This window comes from Equus asinus, chromosome 10, assembly GCF_041296235.1.
Source record: "Equus asinus isolate D_3611 breed Donkey chromosome 10, EquAss-T2T_v2, whole genome shotgun sequence".
Classification (NCBI taxonomy): Eukaryota; Metazoa; Chordata; class Mammalia; order Perissodactyla; family Equidae; genus Equus; species Equus asinus.
In genome coordinates, this window is record NC_091799.1 from 47,877,269 (window position 1) to 47,890,104 (window position 12,836).

The 12,836-nt window shown below is 49.4% G+C and overlaps 1 protein-coding gene and 1 long non-coding RNA gene across 4 annotated transcripts in view; one reads left to right on the forward strand and one right to left on the reverse strand.

Annotated features, from left to right (window-relative positions):
- Positions 1-211: 211 nt before the first annotated feature.
- Positions 212-12,836, reverse strand: part of RECK (reversion inducing cysteine rich protein with kazal motifs) — a 97,095-nt gene continuing 84,470 nt past the window's right edge. For all 3 annotated transcript variants that reach the window (XM_044779218.2, XM_070519185.1, XM_044779221.2), the window contains 5 exons: positions 6,397-6,589; positions 4,959-5,169; positions 3,720-3,793; positions 2,754-2,909; positions 212-1,821 (listed from right to left, as the gene is read on the reverse strand). In XM_044779218.2, the coding sequence (XP_044635153.2) occupies positions 1,603-1,821; positions 2,754-2,909; positions 3,720-3,793; positions 4,959-5,169; positions 6,397-6,589 (853 nt within the window). In that variant the 3' untranslated portion in view covers positions 212-1,602. The remainder of the gene's footprint in view (positions 1,822-2,753; positions 2,910-3,719; positions 3,794-4,958; positions 5,170-6,396; positions 6,590-12,836) is intronic.
- Positions 6,596-12,239, forward strand: LOC123289400 (uncharacterized). Its single transcript, XR_006533341.2, has 2 exons — positions 6,596-10,283; positions 12,021-12,239. It is a non-coding gene; the product is annotated as an uncharacterized lncRNA (long non-coding RNA).

Consider the following 12,836-nt stretch of genomic DNA (forward strand, 5'->3'; position numbering starts at 1 on the left):
AAAGCTGGGGTCTTTGTATTTAAATTCCTGCCACTCTGGTGATGCCTGGTCTGGTCTGAGCCGCTCTCTTCCAGCTGCCCCACTTGCCCAGGGCCCATGGCTGGCAACAGTAACACTCCATGACTTCCTATTCCAGATGGAGGACACAGCTCACCCAAGAGTGATCAGTGGTTTCATTTTAAATGCCCACATTGCTTAGAAGTACATAAGGTCATATAAAAATTGTTTTTATTAAAATAGAAAAGCTTTCCAGTATATTGCATTGAAGACATTTATAGAGAAAAGGCCGATGCAGCAAACACGCTCCAGCAGCCCCGAGATCATCCGGAACCTTGAAGTGCCCACTGTTAAACAACGTTTTGGTAAAATAAGCACATCCCTATATATTCCAGAGAGTACATATAATACTGAAAACAATACTTCATGTAAAGTCTAAGTTTAGGTGCATACAAACAAGAAGTATTACATTGAATAGCTTATTTCAAACTGTGAAACACATTCAAAGTATTCCACTTCTTAGACAACATGCAAACATTTTAATACTTAGATCGACATTTTTAAATATATAAACCATAATTCTTTATAATTCTATATCAAAAAGAAAGTCAGACAGAACACTTATCTATATTGTGCATATCACAGAAAGCAAATGTGTCTCCACGAAGAGAAAGTACTGGGTTAACATGCATGATTGTCGCTTTACAAATATGGCTGTTCACCTTCATAATAAAATAGAAAAATCATGTATTTTTTACATGAACTACTCTTTATTTCACTTTTTGGCAATTAAATAAGTAGCAGCAATTGGTTTAAAGATTGATGTTTAAAAACTCTAAATTTAACTTGGATGAATACTGAAGAATATACATCTGGTTAATATAAAAATGCATAATGCAAGACGCTTTGATGCGACGTAACTGCCTTTCACAGAAGTCACAGTAAGCACATTAGTAACCACTGAGACGGCCACCATATATCATTATCTGAGTGTCACTTAATCAGCTTGCTTTTACTTAACATGATAGATGGGTTCCCAAATTACATTCCTGTAAATTAAATTTGCCCGATGATTTACATGATCTTTCAAAAACGCTTTCCCTTTATTTCTTCCTCTAATAGCAGCAGCTCTTCACTGCGACCCCTCGCTTCCAGACAGAGGAGGTAATTATCTGCAAAGAAACACATACCTCCTAGGGGCATCTGAATACTTAAAGGAACTCTGAAATGAAGTTCCTGTGATATGAAGCCCACAGTGAAGTGAGTTATCTTTCTAAAAAGGGATCATCTCATTTATCAGTAATCTTGAATTTGGTTTAGAGTAGAGGACCCATCAAATGAGCAAAATGTAAATGGTAAGGGGTGATCCACCTGAAGGGGACATCCTCTTTTCAAAAGTATTTGGAAGCATATATTTTAACATTTGTAAAAAACAAAACAAAAGCCCTACAAATATTGGCAGGTTAAAAAAAAAATACTGTGTGGTGAATAGAGGTGACAAGAGCTTTCACTTGGCCACTATTCAACTACAAACCAGCAGTCCTGTATGTTTTTCACAAGGTAGAAAAACTAGATCGAGGCACATTTTACCCTTCTCACGGGCAGTCAGTTGTGTCTCCAGAGCAAGTGCAAGGCGAGGCCCAGGCTGAGGAAGAGGCAGGAGTGGCAGGGGGGTGTGGTCCCGATGCCGGCCGACGGCACGCTGCTAGAGACCTGTACCTGGGAAATGATGAGGGCAGACAGGGGGACGTGGGATGCCAGGGTAGGGCTGTCAGAGTTGATGAGGGATTCGATCTTCTCCGCTTCTTTATTGCAGGCCTCAATCTGGAAGAGGAAAATCAGATTCTTTTAATATAAAACCACAGAACCCATAAAAAGGTCAAGTCAGACAAATCCCACATATATCCTAACACATATATAACATAGGGAATACGCTTTCTCTCTGTCCTATCCTTGGCTAGAGTCACATTTTATTAGAGTATTAATGTATTACACAAATCATAACAGCATCAATGAAAATGAAATCAGAGAAGAAATGAGCCACAATGCCACTGCCCTTTCCTTTTTCCACCATCGTGCTCACCACTTATCCACATTTAGACATTATCTTTCCATGGTTAAACAGTCATGAGGAATGGACTGTCAATGCCTAGTTAAACATGAGGGTGAAAGCAATGAGACTTAAGGAGCTTTCTTATTGTGCAGTTTACCAGGGGCTTATATTCACCCCTTCATTTGAGCCCTCACTATTCTGATGCCGAAACTTGGGCCTACATGCATGAGGCTCCACATACATCTCGATTGTGAGGAAGAAAGATTGGGGCCCACAAGACCAGCTCTAGTGGGCTCCCCTCCCCAGTGGGAGCAAAGTCCTCCAGAGACTGGAGTCTATTCTGGCTCTGTCACTGCATGACCTGTGCCAGACCCTCCCCTCCCTGGGCCTCAGCCAACTCGTCTGTACGATGAGCAGCTCCTTCCGTCTCTGCACCCTCTGAGTCACAGCATCTCAACCTCTTCTCTCTCCCACTCCTTTGAATCCTGCTGTCAAAAGGGTACCCAGCTTCAGCCCCCCGGAAAACGCTCCCCAGTGTAGCTCTGTCCTTCAGAGACTGCCTTGCGTCTCTCCCTCCTGCCCAGCCCAATGCCTCTGTGTCCTCACCACCTGGTCCTCCCCTGGTTCTGGTTTGTGCCACCCCTCCCAAGTCCCCCAAACTTGACAGTGACAAGATGGTGGCACAGCACCTGCTGAACCCCACCTGCAACGCTTTTGGAGAATGATCAACAGGAACAATCAGGATCACAATTTCTGACTCAATGCTGAAGTACCCAAATACGTCGCACTGTGGGACAGACACGTGCATGCGGATTTTCTGAAGTATTTCCAGAACTGTTATCGGCTTTTTGTTTGTTACCTAGAAAGAGAAAAAGTTTCTATTATCTGAAAAAAAGAATTCCTTATTATTGCCAAAGCTGCCTCGCCACCTTGCCTAAGGCAAGGAGGCTCTTTCAACCAAGGAACCGCTAAGCGCAGGCCCCAGAAGGCCCTGCCAGCTGCATTTGAAATCTCCAGTCTGTTCCAATGGGGTCTGGCCTGACTGTGGAGCTTGCAGCCAGGATAAGCGTTCTCAACAGAAATGCTTCTTCTTCTTCTTTTTTTTTTTCTTTAAATAAAGTATTTTGAGTTGGAGGCTGCAGGGAAATAATTAAAGTCTTTGTATAAAAATACAGGTGTTTTAATCCAAATGGGGACAATTTTCTAGGTAGCGGCAGGTGTTGTCTGGAGCCCTGTCTCCACAACAGTGAGCAGCCAAAGGAGTGGCAGAGAAGCAAAGTGGGCAGAGCCACAGTGGGCAGGGGCTGGCGCTGGACGCACCGGGCAGAGTGGGGCCTGAGAGGGCAGGCCACCTGGAAACCAGTGGGGCGCCTACCAGTCTCTGGTTGCCTGGTTCTGCCTCCAGCCCCAACTCTGCTTACCAGGCCAGGAGGCGATCTTTCCTAAGAAAGATTCAGGCTGTGACATGCAGAGCAAGGTCACCATACAGCCAGGCTGCAAAGGAAAGGAGTGCAGGACCCGGAGCAGACAGCCCGGGTTCAGAACCTGAGTTGCTTCTCTGCAGATGGGTTTCTTCATCTATAAAGGGGATAACATCTTCTACTCTGTAGGATTACTGAGAGGTTTATCAATCCGGTTTGAACAGTACCTGGCATATAAAGCAATTTACCTTAGCAATAGTATCCAGCTTTTCTTTGTCAAATAAAACTCTTAACATCCCAGCACATAACGGGCAACAAGCACCTGTATAACAGAAAGCATTTCACATGTGTTCAGAATTGGAAGTGTGGAGAACCCAGAACAGTTGGTGAAACCCCCGGCCCTTCCTTCCGTGCTCGGAGAGCTGCAGCTGCTCTCCTGATGGTGCACTTTTAGATGTGTTCCCTGACTACCTGGGAGGGCCTCAGAATCTGCACATCCACCAGAACGCTTCCTCCAGCCCTGCTTTCATCCTTCAACACTTCTCAGGGTGAGGCAGCTGTGGTGGAAGGCAGCACAGGGAGGGCTGGCCTTTCGAGAGACGTGGGGCCGAGACCCTGTCCTGAGACCCTGGCCTGCCTCAGAACTCACTGTGTGATCCTGGGCAGGTGCTTTCCCGGCCCTTAGATTTCCTGTTTGCGAAAGCAGGGACTCCCGGAGTGTTTGATTCTAATTTAATATTTAAAATTATTTTAAACTGTTAAAAAACGATAACAAAGTATCAGAACAGCTTTGTTTTGCTCACTGCTGCGTCCACAGTGCCTAGAAGAATGTCCGGCACATGCTGGAAGCTCAGTAAACATCTGATGAATTCATGGATGGAGGAATGAGCTTGTTAGAGTCCAGATTAATGTGTTCTGTGCAGACTTGGGATAGAGTCTCTTCTGCCACCTCTGTTTAACTGAGGAGTATGAGCCTGTAAGGTAAGCTGTTTAAGAAAATTGTTACCGCTTATAACAGTCTATGAAATAAGACTTTCTTGATTATACGCAACTAAAACAATTAGGTGCTAACGCCAATCTAAGACAACTCTCTTCTGTTTCTCTCAATTTCAAAAGTTGGTGTGCATCAAAATTACTTCAATTATTCATTCATTCATTATGATTTCTTTATTAACTTTATAATAAGTAAATATTATGCATTTGAACTAATAACCATAATTTTAGTAATTAAATACTGCTTTATCTGTTTATATATTATTGTTTGGTGTAAGATTTTCCTCGAAAAAAGTTTACTATACTGTTTTAAAACCACCAGACCAGATGATGTCTAAGGTAACCTGGTTGACCCGGAATAACACATCTAATCAGCATCAGGCACAGTCACGACTTTTTGAAAAATGTAAATAAACTAGTCAGCTCTCTTCCCCTCAGTGACTCACTCTCTTCCCACTCCCACCCCGGCCCCTCCCCAAGCACTGCCAGCCTACCAGGTGGGATGACGGGTTTGCACTCAGTCACCGAGAGCGAAGGACACTTCACAGCAGCGCATTCAGTGACAGAATTGTACTCTGAGAGGACCCCGATGGCCTGGCAGGGCCCGTGGTAATCCACTGCCACACGATCCGAGTAGGCAGCACACACGCTGCTGTAGGTCTCCCCATTGTGCCCGCAGACGGGCTCTGTGGCTCTGCAGAACGGCTGGGGGCAAATCAATCACATTCAGCCTGGAAACCTCAGTGATGCACTTTTCCTACCCAAGAACACACAGTAGAGGGCTCCCTACTTCAGGAAGGAAAAAAGATGCAGGCGGATCCTCTTAATGAATCTCCCGAGGTGGGCTAAACACAGTTGTGGGGCGGGGAACAGGACTGTCCCAAGATGAACTGAGGAGATCAGTCTCTCAGCCTCTTTGGGACTTGGGTGCTCATTCCTTGTGAACTGATTTGAGATACAATCCCCTCCCTCCAGACTTCTATGCTTCCAGAAATGCTTGTTTGAAGAAAACAAGATCCACCGTCCTACAAATATGGAGGCTTTACCATTTCACACTGGGTGAGGGATAAGGGCAGAGTCAGTGGGCAGACAGACTCTGGATCCATGGGGCAGGTTAAGAATACGTAAGAGAAAAACTGTAGTCAGGAAGAGGGGACAAGTAGGAAGAGGAGACCGGGAATTCAGAGCAGCAGTCCTGATGCAACTGGAACACAAGTGCTGAGAGGAAACAAGCCCAGGGAGACAAGCGGAAGGGATTTTCTGACAATGAAGACCAGGAAACGAGAGCCAATCATGTCAGGTGCCAGCTGTTCGCAGGCAGGGGACGCTGGGCCCGAGGTCGGGAACCAGAAGGGGTGCGGCGGCACACAGACCGGTGGCGCACGTGGGAAGCCTCAGTGGCGCTGTCCTTGGGGTTATTTTTAACATGAATATGGATTTCACAACCTTAAAAGACTGAAAGATAAACTGATGTAAAAAGACATTAAGTCTTAGAGAAATTTTTGACCACTTTTCAGTACTGAGGGAGGGACTCGGTGGGAATTGTGGGGGGAAAACTCTTTTCTTGGCTGTTTTAACTCGAATTCTTCCTGATTTCTTTTCCAATGAGGGCCCACAGAACTACAGAGAGAGAAAATGGTGCTGACTGGCACCAGGGGTGTAAAACTTCTTTACTAAGAGTGGGTGGCAAGAAGGCACTCTCCTTTCCTGCTTGTACACTAGCTGTGCGGAGGTACACACACGAGCCAGGGAGGCCTCCAGAGTGAGGAGGAGAAGCCAGTCTTGGGCTGGCTCACTGTGAGTGGAGGACTGAGCTCTCTCGACGGAACAGGATTCACAGAAGACCCTCAAGTGGTCTTACTGCTGAGTCATCTGCAAAAGACCATCAACCGGTTTCCTGCATACTTGGGTTTGTCAGCCAAATGACGGTACCTGGCAGGAGCCTTTGTATAAGAGGCTTTTCCCTCTCTGGTACAAAGTGCAGAGATTGCTGTGCTCCAGATGGTTTGTGTCACAAACAGGATCACGGACCTGGTCACAGGTGAGCTGTCTTGGCAAACATTCATGTTGGCTACATCCAAATTTATCAAACGTCGTCAGACAGACTTGTGGTTTGGGTATGCATCTGAAAAACACGAATGGTGCCCCATGAACCAATGTTGGGAGGGCTGGCAGAGCTCCGATAAGGCACAGGAGGCTGAGGAGAAAGCACTGGAAGCAGTCCCCATCCTCCAGAGCTGATGGAGAACGGAGAGTCAAGCACGCACAGAAAGTAGGCTATCAGGTAGAAAATGTCATAAATGCCTGTGGGAGTGAGCCCTTCTGACTGGGGAATCTGGAGAAAGCCCTGGGAGCAGGTGGTGTCCCGGCTGGACCCAGCGGGGTGAGGAGGGCCACACAAGCTTGCCAGGCTGAGGGTGCAGCCTGAGCAAAGGTATGATGCTCAAGACCCTGTGGTGCTGAGTGAAAGGGCAGGGGACCCGAGGGCAGGAGCAAAGAATGCACAGGGTCAAAGTGGCATGCAGTGAGGCCATCAGGTGGGTTGGGGTCTGATGCTGGAGGCCCTGTAATCAGAGATAAATGGAGCATCTTCAGGGGCTTAATTGTCAGTTGGCCAAAATGAGTCTTTTTTTTCTTCCTCATGGTGGAAAATACTATTTAAAAATGGAGAGAAAAATAAGAATACAGACCCCTGTTTGCTTGTATAAAGAAAGGAAAATGCAAGAAACAAACCTCACAGCAGCTATTGAGGAGGTGGGGTGGGAACGGGGGGAGGAAGGCCTTTTCACGTTTTTGGATATTTGAACTACATGAACGTATTATCTGTTTGGAAAAAAGTCTGAATATTCAGAATAAAGGCTGAGGGATTCTGGTGGTCTGTGTCCCCAGGATGCTCCCATCAAGGCTGTTGAGTGAGCAATAAAACAGCTGGCATCTGTGGAGCACTGACCACAGGCCAGGTACTGTTCTGGGTGCTGGATGCGTAGAGTCATAACTTGCCCTGGTGTCCCTGAGACTTCCCGGTTTGAAAGCTGAGTCCCATGTCCCAGGAGCCCTCCTCAGTTGGGTTTCCAAGAGTCAGCTCCTTTGGAGCTCACAACTACTGTCCCAGGGCAGGTGCTATCAAGCCCCTTTTAGAGATGAGGAAACCGAGAGCCAGAGACGTGCATCTGAACTCAGGAAGGCCAGCGCAGGGGCCCAGGCTGCCGCCGTGCCTATCCAGACTTTCCAGTCTTCCAGTAGCCCCGGAACGATCTCCTGGGAAGGCCAAGACCCTCTCCCACCCCCACCTGACTGACGCAGGAGCCCCCGTGCCGCCCCAGCCCCTGTCCTAGCCTCCAGGCTGTGAAGCTGCAGGAGGGGGACTTGGGCCAGAGGGGAGCTACAGACCCAGGAGGGGGATGCCACCCAGCCCCAATCCCAATGGGCAGGTCTCAGCATACTCCAGCCTGGCTGCCAGCGCCAAGCCTGGCACCCACAGCCTTCTATAAATGCCTGCAGTTATTCAGTCCCTCTCCTCTGAGCCTTGGTAGTTGGCCAGAGGTTTGGGGTCTCCCTAACTATGCATGGGGCTTCCTGGGGTCTGGAACAAGTCCTGAGGGTGGCCAGGGATAGAGACTGAGCTCCATGCCCCCAGGGATTCTCAGACCACCAAGGGGAAATTGAGATTCAGAGAGGTTAAATAACTTGCCTAAAGTCACACAGCCAGTGAGAGCCTGGGGTTCAAGCCTAGGTCTACGCGACCCATAGATGACCCCACAGTGAGAAACTCTTGATTCCCCAGCTCTGGAGGGGGAAGTTTTGTGGGAGGGGATGCTATGGGCACGCCTGCCTGGGGTCAAGGCCCTGCCAGTAAACAATGATGTGAAGGTACATTACCTTCCCCTCGAAGATAAAAATCCCTGGAGGGGACTGCCTTGGGGGAAGCATAGGCCAGACCAATCGGCTTGGGGGCTGGTTCAAACTAGTGCTTTCTGCCTTTGGCCTGGAGACCTTGTGGACGGCCTGTGGTCATGCTGGCATTCCAGGGGCCTGTTTGGCAAGTGGGGAATGTCCCAGCAAAAATCTAGGTCTTTGGAGAGGGTGAGAAAAGGGAAGTGTTCCTGACAGGGGTAGGGGTGGGCGTCCCAAGGGAACGTCCCCTTTGAGGGAGGAGGATGGAGAGCTGGGGTCTTGAAGGAGGAGGACTGCAACCATCATCACCCTTCCTGTGGACCCTACTCAGCGTCCTATGAAGTCAGGGCCTGGGGGTACAGAATGGAAGGCACGCTGGCCCTGGAACCAGACGCCTGGGCTCTGTCCTTCCGGGCTGTGCTGTCCAGAACTGTCTCACTTCTCTGACCGCCTAGGAAAAGGGCACACTGCCCACTCCACTGCCTGTAGACCAGAACCCTGTGGCTTCTGGACCCTCAGAATGGGAATGCTGGTCACCTGTCTCAGCCACTACCATGGAGACCAACATGGGCCAGGGAGGCTTGGTGCTTGGGTCCCAGGGAGGGGCCTGGGTGGCCTTCAGAGCAGTGTCCTGGGAGGGCAGGAAGCCTCAGAGAACCACAGCCCCTGCTCTGGAGGGCCAGGCTGCAAGGCCTACGTTGGGTGATTTGGGGTCTGCAGACCCCTCCTCAGCTCCTGGCCTGCCACCAACGCTTCGGCCAACAGGCCCTTGCAGGCGATTCTTCAAGGCGCTGCTCGAAGGCCACCTCCTCCGAGCTGCCTCCCGACTGCCTCCACCGAGTGTGCTCTGTGGTCTTCTGGGTCTCTGTCACAACCTCACACCTAGCTTGTCCTTCCTCCCCGCTAGGCCTGGGTGGGGGTGTCCGAGGGGCCGGGGCTCTGGGTGAATCCTCAGGCTGCGGCGCGTGGAAGTGGGGACACGGCATTGGGGGCCGGGGGCTGGGGCGCGGGCGGTGGCCCGAGGTGGGCGCGCTGTAGAGGCCAGCCCGGCAGAAGCGGGGGCAGCGCGAGCCGAGCCGCCCCCCTCGCTCCCTGCGCGGTGGCGAGCCCGGAGCGGGGCCGCTGCGGGAAGACTTTGCGGAGTGCAGGAGCAGGGCGCCGCCGCAGGGCTCGCCACCTGGCCCTCCTGCCCGCCGCCACCAGCACGGCCGAGGCGACGCGGAAGCAGTTCGGCCTCATCAGCTGCAGCAACGAGTGCCTGACGGCCAAGGCGTTCGGGTTCACAGTGAACGCATCGGCCAGCATCCTGAGCAGCAGAAGATCTGTGTGCGGGAGCAGCTGCCCGACGAGGCCTGCACAGCCACCTGGGCTGCCAGATAGCGGCCGACAAGGTGACCTGCGAGTGCGGGTTGCCCGGCGCGGCGCACGATGACGGCCGTTGGTCGATGCACGCCGAGGCGCCCCGGCGCTACCGAGGATCGCCTGTCTTGCAGCCCGTGTCGCCGGCCGAGGAGGGCAGCGCACACCTCACCACGCACCCGCCGGTCAACGTCCACAGCCTGACTGCAGGCGCTCCGCGCACCTGAGCGCGGCCGGCCGAGCTCCGTGGACCGCGACGTGCCCTGGGGGGTCGACTCGCTCGTCCCGCGGGCCTTCCAGGACCGGCGCTGCAGCCTGCAGACGGCCCGCCACCGCTTCCTGCGCCACGACGGGCGCCTGGTGGCGCAGCCCGAGCCCCGCCACCAGCTACAGGCTTGAATTCCGCTGTGGCAAAGTGGCCTCCCGCCACCGCGAAGGCCACTCCCCGGCGCTCAAGGCAGGCAAGGCCACCAGGGCGGGCAAGGACAAGCTCTTCGCCCTGGAGCAGAGCTGCGCCCAGGTCGTGCTGCAGGCGACCAACGAGAGGAACGTGCCCACGCGCCAGGGTGAGTGGGGACGCCGCCCCTAGCCTCTCGGGTCGCTGCACAAAGCGCACCCCACCCCCAGCCTCCGGCCCTTTCTCGCCCACGGCGCCCCCAGCCCGGCGTGCAGGCCTTTCCGCCCGCCGCGGGACGCGCGCTGGGCCGGAGGAGGGGCGGGGGTGGGGCTCCGCCCGTCCTTGGGCGCCGCTGCACTGCCCCACCGGCCTTGGAGTTGGGGCTCCCTAGGCTCCGCGTAGGCGCCGCCCCATGTGCCGCCCTCCGAACCCCCAGCCCAATGTAGGCTCTCCCCACACGCGCTGATCCCTTGGATCCTGGGGCCCAGCCCTTGGGCAGAGTCTGTCTTAAGAGAAGGCTTCACAGTATGTGCTGAAAACTTAGGTGTCTGTGCTCCCAAGGCTGAGGACCTGACGCTGGCTGGTTGCGAATCGCTGAGAGAACGCCACTCCACGAAGCTGGGTTTCCTGTAATATCTGAACCTTGCTTCATTCTTAATTCTGAACTTCTTGAGAGGAGTAAGGGATGAGGCCCTTCTTCTTTAGACCCTTAGACATCCCTCATTTCTATAAATGTTATTTATAACTTCCCATAAGAAGATAAGACCTATTCAAATGTTCAGCTTTCACTAGGTATTTGAAATAATGGGATACACAAATCTTAGTCTATAAAGGAGAAAAATATAGTAGCAAGCATTAGTTTAATTTCAAAGGAAATTACCTCTACTCTTTTTAGGGGTAAGCCTCCTGCCCTGAAATGCCCCCCACCGTCACCACCACCATCTGTGCTCGCCTTTTCTGATGGGATTTAAAATTAGAACGCACCTCGTTATGGTTTTATGGAAAATTAAAACATTTGAAGAGAAAGAATGGAAAAGAATATTTAGAACGTCATTACCTATTAACATGAAAGGGATGAGAACCAAGAACATCAGGAGAAATTTGGTAATTTTGGAAGGAAAAACTTTATCAATATGAGTATGTAAAAATAAGAGGATCAGCAGGGAAGGCTGAGAATCGGGGGGTCAATTAAACATGCTTACTGTTGTGTCCTAGTGTTTAGAAAGATGTCTGACACATCAGTAGACACTTGATGAATGAATACAACTTTTTATTTTTTTAACATAATACAAGCTCATGGTGAAACTGAAAAGATACAAAATCATATATGGTGGAAAATGTCTCCCTCCTACTCTTATGTCCCAGCTACCTAGTTCCCGTCCCTAGAGGCAACCACTATTACCAATTTATTGTTTATTCTCCTGGAGATATGTAAATATAAGCATTTTCATATGCTGATTCAAAGAATATGTTATTTAAAAATTTTGGTGGGCGTAGCCAAGTTGCCCTCCATGGAGGATGTCCCAATCCTCCCCTCACCCCTCCTTTCCTATGGGAGTGCCTGTTTCCCTACATTATATTATCAAACTTTTTGTCTTTGCCAATCTGGTAGATGGGAAGTGGTACACAATTGTAGTTTTAATTTAATTTACATTTCTGTTAATATGAGGCAGGTTAAGCATTGGGGTAGATTGGTCAGATGTTCATCAAATTCATTTAATTTTCTTCTTGGGCACACACTTAGATTACATTTCCTAGTCTCCCTGGCAGTAGTAGTGGTCAAGTGACTGAGTTCTAGACAATGGAGTGTGGCTGGAAGTAGAGAGGAAGGTCAGTTTTAAACCTGGCCTACAAAAGCTTCTCAAGAGCAACCTGCCTCATCTCCCTTCTCTTATCTCCTGGCCAGATGCAGAAGATACAGAGGAGGACTGTGAGGCTGTAGGAGCTAGCAGAGTGACCAGATGGAAGGATCTTAAGTCTCTGAATCACCATGTGGAAAGCCACCTGCTGAACACACAAATGGACTGTATTTGAACTTGTATTATGTTAAAATACTGATATTTGGGAGTTTGTGTACAGTAGTTAGAGTTATCCTAATTAAAGCATCTTTTCAAGTGTTTAAGAACCATTTGTATTTCTTTTTTCCATGTTTATGTCCTCGATCCATTTTTCTATTAGGTTGTTGATCTTTGACCATTTTTCTATTAGGTTGTTGACCTTTTCCATATGGATTTGTAGGGGCTCTTTATATTGGATGGACATCAGCCTTTTCTCTGTGAGCTTCTTCCCAGTTTGTCATTTGTTTGTTACAACGCAGAAAATTTTCATTTCCATGTAGCTGCATTTTTCAGTCTTTTCTTTTATATTGGTTTTGTATTATATTTCCCACTTAGAGATTTTATTATTTTATTATGAAAGCAAGACACCCTTATCCAGAAAGGTTAGCAAATAGAAGAAAATAAATAAAGGCACAAACAAATACCAAAACAACCCTCAATTCTATCCCCCAACACAATTATATTATCCTTTTGGCTTATCTTTTTTTCTAATGGACAGCACCTATGTTCTTTCCACAGGAACTTTTTTTTTTTTAATATTTTTTAAAATTTTTTTATTTTTTTCTTTCTTTTTGAGGAAGATTAGCCACGAGCTAACATCTGCTGCTAATCCTCCTCTTTTTGCTGAGGAAGACTGGCCCTGAGCTAACATCCGTGCCCTTCTT